At 47.5% G+C, this 13746-nt stretch overlaps 1 protein-coding gene across 1 annotated transcript; it reads right to left on the reverse strand.

Moving 5' to 3' along the window:
• Nucleotides 1–2000: 2000 nt before the first annotated feature.
• LOC144590425 (E3 ubiquitin-protein ligase TRIM39-like) lies at nucleotides 2001–12227 on the reverse strand. The gene is made up of 7 exons (XM_078395041.1): nucleotides 12036–12227; nucleotides 11251–11622; nucleotides 11064–11159; nucleotides 9800–10033; nucleotides 6573–6595; nucleotides 6358–6476; nucleotides 2001–2533 (listed from the first exon to the last, which is right to left on the reverse strand). Exons 1-7 carry the CDS (start codon nucleotides 12225–12227, stop codon nucleotides 2001–2003), a joined length of 1569 nt encoding a protein of 522 aa, XP_078251167.1.
• Between the last annotated feature and the right edge of the window lie 1519 nt (nucleotides 12228–13746).

A 13746-nucleotide genomic window follows, 5' to 3' on the forward strand; every position in this document is an offset into this window, starting at 1 on the left:
GGTCGGAATGGACATGCTGGGCCGAGGGGCTGTATAACTCCATCGGACTGCAGATTGTCATAACATTGAGGTTATCATTATAAGCACGTGGAAGGCACCCGCCACTCTCTGTGTAAAACAAAGCTGGTCTCGCACATCTCATTCATACTTTTCCCCTCCCACCCGACTCTCTGCTAGAAGATCAGCTTTATGCCATTAGACACGCCCTCTCGCGCCCCTATATCACGGTTTATTACTGTATGTTATTACATCAAAGATTTGTTTTTACTGTTTGCGCCACGCCAACCTTTACTACCTGGTGTTCTCTGACACAATGCTGTATGTACCCTCCAATATCTCACTCCTGTACGTGTAGGAAGGAACTGCAGATGCTGCTTTAAACCAAAGTTAGACACAAAAAGCTGGAGTAACTCAGCGGGCCAGAGGACAAAAGGAATAGGTGACGTTCCAGGACGAGATCCTTCTTCAGACTGCCGAGTTAAGGGCCTGTCCCACTTAGGCCATTTTAAGGCGACTGCCGGCGACTAGGCTGTGTCCGACAGTTCGCCGGGGTGTCGCGGGCATGATCGTGAGGAGTCTTCCAAAAATCGTAGTGGATCTCGACGCATCGCTGAGAAATCATCCGGTTTGAAATTTCTCGGCGACAGCTGGCTTATCGCCAGGTATCGTTGCTTATTGCGGGCGCTGTCGCATGCTGTCCCCAGCTTAGATGCGTTTAGAAGCACATAATATTAAAATAAGTAAAGTAATTTCAAAATACCATAAAATGCTTGTGTTAAACCAATTTATTTACCGTCAGGTCATTTGACAGGTAGATTGGAGGCGACAGCTTGACGGTCAGGTAAGCGTGGGAATTTTCGCGATGTGTTTGGCCTCAGCCATTACATTTAAAGTGGGCTCCAAACCCAGCTATGCAACCCGGAAACCAGATATGCATCTCCCTTACATTTTCAAAGAATGCCCTCACAATTTTGTGTGTGCGTGTGTGTGTTTGTTTGTTTGTGTGTGTGTGTGTGTGTGTGTGTGTGTGTGTGTGTGTGCGTGCGGGTGTGTTTAGTTTCGTTTAGAGGTAATGCGGACTAGTTAGCAGGCAACAAACGCTTTTTACTGTACCTCGGTACACGTGACAATAAACGAAACAAACTGCGTGGAAACAGGTTCTTCGACCCTCCGAGTCCGCGCGGCCCATCGATCCCCGTACACTGGTACTATCCTACACACGAGACACAATTTACAATCTTTACCGAAGCCAGTTAACCTACAAACTTGTGCGTCTTTGGGGTGTGGGAGGAAACCAGAGCCACGCGGTCAGGGGGAGAAGGCGCAAAGTCCGTACAGACGACGCCCGTCGTTAGGTTGGAACCCGTATCTCTGGCGCTGTAAGGCGGCAACTCTACCGCTGCGCCGCCGTGCGGCGAGTGCGCGCGTGTCCATCTCCCTCCACAGATGCTGCCTGGCCGCGAAGTTCCTCAGACACTTTGATTTTTATACAATTACTTCAACCGATTCCTTACATCTGTCATATCGAATATTGACTTTGCCTCATCGTTCCTCCTTCCTGTCTACACATGTCTCAAACTCTCCTTTGCGCCGCTGTTGTAGTCCTCACCAACCCCGCTTGTGCCGCCGTGTGAGTCGGGGGTCGTTTAGGAACCTGGGGAGCCCAGAGCTCAGGACCCGCCGCCCGCGGCTGCTGCTGAACCCGCTGGAAGGGCGACTGTTTCAATCTTTATATTTGCACAAAAGTATTCCTGTTCCGTTGACCGACACAGTTAACGCGTTAAAATGAAGGAATCGACTGCTTCAATTACTGTTGCTGTTTATTTCACTCTCCCCACATTTCCGCTCCCCCTGGTTTTATTTCCGCGCTAAATAGGGTTTTAGGATGCGGAATTTGGGGATTAAATGGGACCCGTTCAGCGCCGACCTGTTGTCCACCGGGTTTCTGCCCCACAGCCCCTGATCCCCGCTCCTGACGCCGGTCTCGGGACCCGACCCTTTTACACACCCGGAGCGGAACCGGAGCAGATTCTCAGCCACTGGTTCACATCCCAAGGCCCGAAGAAAGGATAAAGTTTCTCCGTAAATGTTTTCCCAGTGAAGGTGTGGAGGTGGGACTTGGTGTCCGCGTTGCAAAATGAAACTGTCCCGGACTCGTAACTGAGATAAACACCCACCCTCCCGGGGATAGGGCGGACGGGGAGACGGGATGGAAGGGTGGTAAGAGCATAAAACTCGTCATCATCCCGCTCGATCCTCCAGACCCCAGTCTCGGGGGTCAGGTCGACTTCTCCCTCCCTCTCCAAAGGCTCTGCGGCGACTCCCAGACTCCACCACCGACTCCCCGCCACCTCCACCTCCCAGTAATATCTCCCCGATGTGAATGCTTCCGATCCCAGCACACACGGCCACGCTGTGAATCTTTTCCCGGTGTCAGGGAGATTCTTCAGGGTCCCGGTCCATTTCACCCTCTTCCGCTCCTCAGACACCTCCAATAACGGATGCGCTATTTCCACATCATGGGCGACGGAGACTGGGGGAGGGAGAAGCAGAGAATCAGAGAGTCCCCGGGGGTCGGGCAACGCGGTCCCAGGACCAGGGGAGAAGCCGCTCCGCGTTCGCAACAGGTATGCGTTCATTCCCGGTAATATTTTATCCCGGCTGGAGAGGGGAATTTCGTGATGTGTCGGGAACGGACGGGGCCGTGATCGTGCGGGCGGGGTGGACCAGTGCAGAGGATTATTTATCAATCCATAATAAATGGGATTATGAGATTGCGGCGGGGTTAGATAAACGAAGCGGGCTATACAGATATGGAGGCAGATGGACACAAAACGCTGGAGTAATTAAGCGGGACATGTAGCATATCTGGAGAGAAGGAATGGGTGATGTTTAGGGGCGAGACCCTTCTTCAGACTAGTTAGGGATGTCCCTAGTTTCCCTTATCCATAACTAGTCTGAAGAGCAGTCACGACCCGAAACGTCACCCATTGCTTCTTTGCAGAGATGCTGTCTGTCCCGTCGAGTTACTCCAGCTTTTTGTGTCTATCTTCGGCTTAATCCAGCACCCGCAGTTCCTTCCAATAAAGAAATGGAGGTAGTTCGGAGGTAGAGGATATTGAGGTTAGTGGTAGTTTGGTGTTTTTCACTCGAGTTGTAAATCTGTGGAATTCTCTGCCTCAGAATGCAGTGGAGGCCAATTATCTGGATGCTATCAAGAGAGAGTTAGATAGAGCTCTTAATGATAGTGGAGTCAGGGGGTATGGGGAGAAGGCAGGAACGGGGTACTGATTGTGAATGATCATACATGATCACATTGAATGACAGTGCTGGCTCGAAGGGCCGAATGGCCTACTCCTGCACCTATTGTCTATTGTCGATTATATGTTGTCTATTGTCTATTATCTATTGTCTATTGTCTATGGTCTATTGTCTGTTGTCTGTTCTTTATTGTCTATTGTCTCTTGTCCATTGTCTATGGTCTATTGTCTGTTGTCTGTTCTTTATTGTCTATTGTCTATTGTCTATTGTCTATTGTCTATTGTCTATTGTCTATTGTCTATTGTTAAAGAGGAGGTAGAGATGTGGGGTGGTGTCGTCACGATCACAGTGAATGGGGGCAGACATGAGGGGCCAGATAACTTGCTTCTGTTTCCTTGGGTGGGGGTGAGACAGAGGGAGGGGGGATTTACACCATGGAATGAAGCAGAGGTTGAATGATTGGTTGTGATATAGAATGGGTGGAGATTTGGGGTTGTGGGGTCGCTGAAAGAAAGGGGATGCACGGGCGGATTTGATGGGTGTGAACAGCCAAGAGCACACTGAAATCATTGTAAACCGTTCTCCGAACTTCACGGAGAGACTTGACAATGAACACAAGGAGTTCATATAACAGCACAAGGAGTTGTTTTACCCCTCAGGTACTGATCAGATAAATCCGAGGACGCCGTGGGAAGCTAGAGAGGAAATTACATGTGGCCTGGTGAGATTCCACAGTTGTCATTAAATACGGGTGAGGCACCGGTTGAACGCAGGGTGGCAAATATTGTGCCTCTACTTAAGTAGGGTTGCAAATCATGGGAACCAACGAGCCTAATGTCTGTGAACGGAACTTTACTAGAGAGTATTCTGAGGGAAAAGATGTTCATGCATTTGGATGGACAAGAGTTGATTAGGGATAGTCAGCACGGTTTTAACCACAAGAGATCGTGTCTCACGAATCTGATTAAATTTTTGAAGATGTGACCAAAAAAGTTGATGTGGGCAGAGCTGTAGACGTTATATATGGATTTCAGCTAGGCATTCGACAAGTTTCCACGTGGTAGGCTGCTCTGGAAGGTTCGATTACATGGGATCCAGGAGGAGCTAGCCGACTGGATAGAAAATTGGCTCAATGGAAGGAAGCAGAGGGTGAAGGTGGAAGGATGTTTCTTTCAGACTGGAGGCATATAACTGGTGGCGTACCTCAGTGTTCGGTGCCGGGCCTATTGCTGTTTGTCATTTATAGCAATGATTTGGATGTGAACGCGCATGGCGTGATTAGTAAGTTTGCAGATGACGGTAAAGAGGGTGGTGCAGTAGATAGTGAAGATGGTTGTCTAAAATTGTAGTGGGATCTTGATCGCTTGGTCCAGATGGTATATCTGGGCGAGTACTAAAGTCTTGTGCTACTCAGCTTGCTCCAGTGCTCACCACAATATTCAACCTCTCCTTGGCAAAGTCCGTGGTCCCTGCATGCTTCAAAAGATCCATCATTGTACCGGTGCCAAAGAATGCCTCTCCAGCGTGTTTAAATGACTACCGACCAGTGGCCCTCACCTCGGTTGTCATGAAATGCTTTGAGAGGCTAGTCAAGAAGCACATCTGCGCCCTCCTTCCTCGCAACATGGACCCACTTCAGTTCGCATACTGTCCGAACAGGTCCATGGATGATGCGGTCTCCCAGGTTCTACACACCGCTCTCTCTCATCTGGACAGCCAGGGGGGCTACGTGAGGATGCTGTTCATTGACTTTAGTTCAGCATTCAATACAATAGTCCCCAGCAGACTGGTTGAGAAGCTGCTGGAACTGGGGCTTAGCACCCTTCTGTGTGCCTGGGTCCTGGACTTTCTCACTGCCAGGCCCCAAGTGGTCAGGATGGGGGAACACACATCTAGCTCCCTCACCCTGAACATAGGATGAGGGAGGGCTGCGTCCTTAGCCCCCTACTGTACTCCCTGTACACACATGACTGTGTGGCCCGGTTCAGCTCAAACTCCATCATCAAGTTTGCTGATGACACTGTGGTGGTGGGCCGGATCTCCAACAACGATAAGAAGGCCTACCGGGGGGAGGTGGCTGATCTGGCATTCTGGTGTCAGGACAATAGCCCCTCTTGAATGTAACTAAAACAAAGGAGCTGATTGTGGACTTCAGAAGGGCTAAACATCCAAGGACGTACACACCACTGGAGATAAATGGGTCTACTGTGGATAGGGTGAGCAGTTTTAAATACTTGGGAGTCCGCATCACAGAGGATCTGACGTGGGCAACGCACATTGCCGCACTGGTGGGTAAGGCTAAGCAGCGCCTTTACCACCTTAGGCAATTGAGGAAATTCAGAGTGTCTCTGAGGATCCTTCATTGCTTCTACTCTGGGGCTGTAGAGAGCATCCTGTCCGGCAACATTACAGTCTGGTTTGGGAACAGCTCTGCCCAGGACAGGAAGGCCCTGCGGAGAGTAGTGCGTTCGGCAGAACGCACCATGGGAACTACACTCACCCCCCTGCAGGACCTATACATCAGGAGGTGCAGATCCAGAGCAAGCAAGATCATGAGGGACCCCTGCCACCCCAGTAACGGACTGTTCCAGATGCTACGATCAGGCAAACGCCTCCGCTGTCACGCTGCGAAAACGGAGAGGATGAGACGGAGTTTCTTCCCACAGGCCATCAGGACTGTCAACTTTTATAACCCCAGAGACTAAATTTTTGTCGACACTAATAGTAACTTATTAACTTTATTTATATGCTGTAACTGTAATTCCTTTTTGTGCACAACCCGCAGGCATTGCCACTTTCATTTCACTGCACATCGTGTATGTGTATGTGACAAATAAATTTGACTTGACTTGACTTGGTCAGGTGGATTGAGGAATGGTTAATGGAGTTTAATACTTCGAAGTACGAGGTATGGCACTTTGGAGAAACAAACCATAGCAGAATCTACACAGTGAGCGGCGGGGCTTAGGGGCCTTTTGTTCTAATGCCTTCCCATTGGAACAACATTTCAATTTCCCTTCGATCGATTAATAACATCAATCCTTGCATCTGTATTACTTAAATATTTCATAACCAAGAACAATGGAGAAGTTTTACCGTGCTTGAAGTCTTCAGATGTTTCTCTGAATACCGTGTTGAACAAAACAGGGCGATCAAACTTATCAATCGGCGAGGCACCATCTACCACCAACAGTAGTTTGGCTTCATCGCTGAACCTGCAAACATTTAACAGCTGGTTATGAACTGAGCATGATTTTCTTTCGAGCTGTTCTACACAAATATGCAGTGTTTCAGTCAAGAGGATGTCCTACCTCCTTTTCCGACTAGCTTCATCCTGAAATTAAAAAAACACAAATTTGAGTCGACTGAGATGAAACAGCCACATCTCGATAGCAGGAGATTCACCCAAATTCTGACATTCCTCAGATAATTCCCCTTTCCCAATGCGTATTGTCGCTATTACATAGACAGAGAATGGAAAGTTTCGCGGAGACATAGAAACACCGGGCAAGATAGAAGGAAAGTTCAAGAAAATGATGCCATAACTGAGAGGGCGCAACGTACAGGAAACTCTGGGCAGGTCGTGGAATTTTATCTGGAGAAGATGTCGGAAATGATGGGATGGACACATTTAAAATGATCGGTAGATTTAAATCGGTGGGGGTAGAATAGTATCACCAATAGCGAGAAGACCAAACGTCAAAGCTGAAATGTAAGATGGACTTTAATAAATCCCGTAGGAAATACAGTGACGGGAACGTGAATCTCACTTGCACAGGGGTAGCTGAAGCCAATGCTGCAGATACATTTGAGGGGAAGTGGGATAAACACACGAGGCTTCCTCGAATTGGGGGCATTGTTGCCGGGTGTAGTGAGTAGATAAGAGGGATGTTGAGTGGAACAGAAACATTGGCCGGAGAAGATGGGCCGAACGGCTTGTCCATGGGATGTAATTCTATGGTGAACACAGACGGACAGAAAGAAACAGAGCAAATCCCCCCAAGGTGACCACTCACTGCTGATGGAACCGGACATAGATGTTAAATCTGACATGTGCGTCGCGTTCTAGATTTCAATGTTAATCCCCACAATGTGGTCATGGCTGATCTAGTCCTGGACTAAACTCCCATTTTGCCACATTCCCTTTAATTTCAATTCCTTCCACTTTCAAACATGTATCTCCCTTTCGTTTAAATTCTTCTAACGGGCTAAACCTATCAAAGTCTCTTGGTTGGACATTCCCAGAGATTCACTGCCCTCTGTCCAGTCGTGGACCTTGGGGTCATATAAAGGATCACTCCTCGTTCTTCTAAACATAACATGTTTATCCTCTCCTGATACAACAACCCCTTCATCCCAAACCCGAAATTGGCGATTCACGACGTGCTGCCTCCTTTGCTATTATATCATTTCGTTGTTACGGTAATCAAATCTATGCTCTGGATGTGGCCTAGCCAACTGCACAATTGTGAGAAAGCTTCCTTGTTGCTAAACTTCAACCACTTTACAATAAATCTCAACGTGCCATTTCTTCTCTAAACTGTTTTTAGAGACTCGGCCCACCGAGTCCGCACTGACCAGCGATCCCCGCATACTAACACTACCCTAGATACACTAGGGACAATTCTACACTTACGGCAACCTACAAACCTGGACGTCTTTGGTGTGTGAGAAAACCGAAGGGCTCGGAGAAAACTCACGGGGAGAAGATACATATAGCACCCGTAGTCAGGATCGAACCAGAGTCTCTGGCGATATAAGCGCTGTAAGGCAACAACTCTACCGCTGCATTACCGTGCCTGCCTATCCCTTTTGGCTAATGGATAAAAGTACCTGGACCTATCTGCATTTCACTTATTTTGCTGTCTGTTTCCATTTCACTGAAATGCATCGTTTCCCACTTTACCACATTGAATCATATTTGAACACTCATTCAGTTTATTGCAGAACCACAGTGATCCCATGCCAATTTGCCCCAGACTCTGCCTCTTCCTTCTGGTCACTAACATAAAGAGTAAATAATTCAGTGCCAACACCAGAATGCGCCTGTCAGAGATAAGGACAAGGCTGGAAGGATTAAACAATCTGATCGACATAGGGTTGGGGGCCTGCTCTGGTAAAGTTGGTTGGATTCTGTGGAGTATAATAGATGTAGGAGTTACATCTGCCGAAGACCAGACGCGAAAAGTGCTCAGGAGAAAGCTTTGACAGAAAAGGTAAAATAGAATCTTAAGAGATTCTACAAGGACATTAATAGCAAACGAATAACTAGAAAGAGAATATGTCCCTTTAAGAGTAAACGGATAATTGGGAGAGAATTTATTCACAAAATGCTGGAGTAACTCAGCAGGTCAGGCAGCATCTCGGGAGAAAAGGAATGGGTGACGTTTCGGGTCGAGACCCTTCTTCAGACTGATGTCAGGGGGGCGGGACAAAGGAAGGATATAGGTGGAGACAGGAAGATAGAGGGAGATCTGGGAAGGAGGAGGGGACGGGAGGGACAGAGGAACTATCTAAAGTTGGAGAAGTCGATGTTCATACCACTGGGCTGCACACTGCCCAGGCGAAATATGAGGTGCTGTTCCTCCAATTTCCGGTGGGCCTCACTATGGCACTGGAGGAGGCCTATGATAGAAAGGTCAGACTGGGAATGGGAGGGGGAGTTTAAGTGCTCGGCCACCGGGAGATCAGTTTGATTAATGCGGACCGAACGTAGGTGTTCAGCGAAGCGATCGCCGAGCCTGCGCTTGGTTTCGCCGATGTAAATAAGTTGGCATCTAGAGCAGCGGTTGCAATAGATGAGGTTGGAGGAGGTGCAGGTGAACCTTTGTCTCACCTGGAAAGACAGTTTGGGTCCTTGGATGGAGTTTAGGGGGGAGGTAAAGGAACAGGTGTTGCATCTCGTGCGGTTGTAGGGGAAAGTGCCCGGGGATGGGGTGGTTTGGGTGCGAAGGGGCGAGTGGACCAGGTAGTTACGGAGGGAACGGTGTCTGCGGAACGCAGAGAGGGGAGTGGATGGGAAGATATGGCCAGTGGTGGGGTCCCGTTGTAGGTGACGGAAATGTTGGTGGATGAATTGGGAGAGAATACGTCCCATTGTGTGAGAGCGACCTTAAGGTGGATAAATCCCTGAGACTGATTAAGTGTATCCTCGCTGCCTATCCATTAAGCTGCCTTCACCGGGTTGGTTTAACACCAGCGAAGTCCCTCTCCATTCAGGTTCACCATCCGGCTTACTTTTCCCATGGTCTTGTGATTTGTGGAGATTCTCCTTCTTTTGAGGAAAATATGAATCAATCACTAACTCAGTGACAAGTTCACAGAGACGGTTTCCCCAAGGAATTTGCAGGCAGTGCTGAGATCGCGAAGATTGTGCGGGAGTTCATTTGGTTTGGGAGAAACAGCAGCACAGAGCAGGGGCAGACGGAACATTTACCCAGTTCTGAATAACTGGTAAATGCGACTTGTATTTCAGAAATGTCCACCACCATTTTGTGCGCGTATTCTGACTTCGCCAAAATGTAGTGTAACCGCTCACCTTCAGAAATATCGCACTGTCGTTTTGATCCAAATGTTCCTGTAGCTTTAAGAGTTCCTCCTGAATGGAATTTATATTCCCTTGAATCTCTTGAAGATTTTTCTCCATTGTATTCAGAATTTTCTCCTCTTCTTCCCGGATATCTGCCAGTACGCGCTGATCTTCCTCAGTGAGAATCTGGTGCAGTTCAGCAAACTGGGATGTGATCTTGGACTGAAGGTTGTGTGACTGTTCCTGTAAAATGAAAGTTGAAGATAATTATTTAATGTCATTTTATGGTATTTCCTCACGGCATGGGAGGTGATATTTGGCCAATTGACCGTGAAATTAGCCCTTTGGCGGACCATGTCCATATTGGCCACTGTCCCTATCTATACTAATGCCATTTACCCGCATATAATCCGTATCTTCCATTACCTTGGCAATTCAAGCGCTTCTCCACATGCTTTTGAAATGTTGTGAAAATAATCTCTAATTCCTCCTTCCCATTCTCCCAAGTCCAATTCCCTGCAGCCTATTCCGTTTCACCTGCCCATTATTTCCCACCCTTTCGTCCACCACCCACATTCACTGGGATAATTTGTAGCCGTCGATTCACCATCCAACAAGCGTGTCTGTAGGGTGTGGACGGAATCAGACGCGATCACTGGGAGAACGAGCGATCCACATAGACAGCAACCGAGATGAGGATCGAATCGTGTTATCAGGACAAGGACACAATAGCGCTACTTCCAGTCACATAGTAATAGAATCATACAACGTGGAAATCTGTCCTTCGGTCCATCTTATCCATGCCGACCATATTGCTCATCTACGCTAGTTTTACCAGCCGGAATTTGGTCCATATCCTACACTATCCCCATCCATGAACCTGTCCAAATATTTTCTATATATGTTCTTATCGTACCGGACTCAACTACCTCCTCTGGCATACTGTTCCATATATGCCCCACCCTCTGTGTGAAAAAAACTACCTCCCAGTTCCCTTTAAATGGTTTCCCTCTCACCTGAAGCATGTGCCGCTCGTTCTTGACTCTCCTGCTCCAGGTAAAGACTTTGTGCATTCACCCTATTATATTCCCCTCATTATCTCACTTTGAATTACTCTTCCACCTCCTACGGTCCAAAGAATAAAGTACTTCCCTGCGCAACCTCGAGACCTCGGGCCCTCGAATCCCGAGCTATGGAGATTTGCTCCATTATCACACGGACCACAGTGATCAAATCTGCACAAGATCAGGGAATCGAAAATGAAAAGCCTCACCAGAACCCCAGAAATCTTCTCTTTCTGTTGCTGCTCCATTTGCTGGATCTCTGATTTCTTTTTTGTGAGAGATTCGAAGGAAGATTTAACCTGATCCTGGGATTGTGTTTGAAAATCAAATAATTAAATTGTTAGACAACAAAGGAGGAATTAAACATTAATGTGAACAAAATCCGGTTGCCTTTACCTTGTAGAATTCAGCAGCTTCTGCTATCAGCGTGAAGCTGTGAGACTTGTGTTCCCGCCCAGCTGCACAAATCACACAGATCAGTTTCTTGTCAGTTTCACAAAACAGCTTTAGTTCTTCCCGATGTTCCTCGCAGTGAAGTTTATCGTCCTTCTCCTTCCGATACAGGTTTAGTGTCCGAAATTTCTCTGACAGTCTTGCCAAGGCCCGACTTACCGCAAGTGTGCGCTCCACAAACTCCTCTCCACATTCCGGGCAGGAGATTCTCCCTTCCCTGTCCCAACTCTGTATGATACAGGAACGGCAGAAGTTATGCCCACACTCCAGTGACACCGGATCAGTGAAGATCGCCTGGCAGATAGGACAAACAACCTACAGGACAGGAAAAAGGAGGGAAGCAACGGGGGCTGATGATCAGGGTTGCACAATTTTAAAGGTATTGGACCTTCAAATGAAGTGCATTTGCAGTCTGATTAACTCAATTCAATTCAGAGCTGAATTCATTGGATATATTTAATGTAATTTCATTGAATTTTGATAATCTGCACACCATGTTACATGCATAAGCATTTAATGGAAAGGTAGATTTCATTTAAATAATGTGCCTTGGTGCTTCAAATACTATGTTGGAAATAAATCCCAACTGCTTGGACTGTACAGCTTGCTTTTAAACTTGTTTTTCAACATTACTACGTGCAATTTGCAATTTCATCATTTCCTATTGTTGTGTTCGATAAATCACGGGATTCAGGCAACAGAGTTTGAATAACAAGGTATTTTATTACGCTACTAAATAGGGCACAGGACCCACGAATCCGCGTGCTCTCTCGCAAATCCCCAGTACACAACAGAGGACGGCGCCGGATTGTGTCCTGTTGTTGATAACTTGGCATAATTCGCAACACTGTCCAAGGCTGGGGTCGTCTCTTTTCCTGGAAGCGCGCCCGACTCGGACTTTTGTGGCGTTTCTCCACCATTCCGACCTGTGCCAAACCCCCTCCCGTGAGACAATCATAAGCGCGTCCACCACAACATTTCTGCACTACTAGCGGTAGGGGGCGCAGGTGGTCCGCCCAACTATTGTAGTGTTTTGATCAGCAAACCCAGACATTCCCAGACGTTGCTTTAGGAACATCTGGTCAAACATATTCTACTTGTTTGGGAACGTCTACTCAAACATATTCTACTTGTTTGGAAACGTCTACTCAAACATATTATACTTGTTTGGAAATGTCTACTCAAACATATTATACTTGTTTGGAAACGTCTACTCAAACATATTATACTTGTTTGGAAACGTCTACTCAAACATATTCTACTTGTTTGGAAACGTCTACTCAAACATATTCTACTTGTTTGGAAACGTCTACTCAAACATATTCTACTTGTTTGGGAATATCTACCTGTTTTCCAACCGTTTGGAATGTTGTGCGGCTAATTTGGCTGACAATTCCATTTTAGCAGACATGGTCTGTTTAGCCTTTAAAATACTCCCCACCCCTTGGGATCGTCAGCGTACATTAGCGCCCACCTAACCACATGTTACTGAGTATAAAAAATAATCATCATCAAAAGCTGAGTGTAATAATTTTATCTCGAATAATGTGAGGTGATTATGTGTCAAACTAACTATCCGCACCATAATGGCGTGAGTTATGTGTTTTATTAAATGTGTGGAAGCAAAGCTTATCTTAATGACCTCGCAGGTGTCCTAATGATTTACTGGTCCCTTTCAATTAGCCCAAGTCTGCAAAGTGGTGTTTTAAACACAATTTCACCTCACTTTACACCCCTAATCGCGGAACATTCGACCGTCAGGCTGCCCCATACGATCCGCCGGTTTAATGCCACATCGAGGCACTTCTCACGCAGCAGCAGGGAAGCACACAATTGCAGAATGATGGCACAAGGCCCCCCTGCCACAGGTCGTTGGTTCAAGTTATTTACTGCCCACCTCTTGAGCGCGGGGGAGGGAGTTAACGCACGCATCTGCTTTTTTAGTAGACCATTCATCTGCTCCACCTTGCGGGTAATATGGAATGTGAAGGGCCCACTGCACCCCGCTATCAGCTGCTCACGGTTGTATTTTATACCCGCAAAATGGGACCCGTTGTCCGACTGAATCTACCATGGGGTGCCAGATAAGGCCATAATTCGACTGTATCGTTCCCGTATACCATATGGGCCATATTGCGACCTCCCCTCTGTTGCCTTACACGGCAGGTGACCCCTACCGGTATCCGCGTTAGGGCAATCAAACGCGATGGTCGGGAGCGATTGTAGTCAGGCTGGTACCTTCCCGAAAAGGCGCTTAAGGGGGAACCATCCGATTTCCATTTCTCAAATTGCGGCTGAGTGGAAGATCGATAGCACCCTCTCCACACGGTGCCATCAGGCTTTATGAGATCCGGGGAGGCGGACCGAATGGCGGTGTGATTTTGGGAGATGTACCACTCAGCCATAGCGGTGCGGGATGGTTCAGGCTCCAGTACTGGG

The sequence above is a fragment of the Rhinoraja longicauda genome, unplaced genomic scaffold (genome assembly GCF_053455715.1).
Source record: "Rhinoraja longicauda isolate Sanriku21f unplaced genomic scaffold, sRhiLon1.1 Scf000181, whole genome shotgun sequence".
Lineage (NCBI taxonomy): Eukaryota > Metazoa > Chordata > Chondrichthyes > Rajiformes > Arhynchobatidae > Rhinoraja > Rhinoraja longicauda.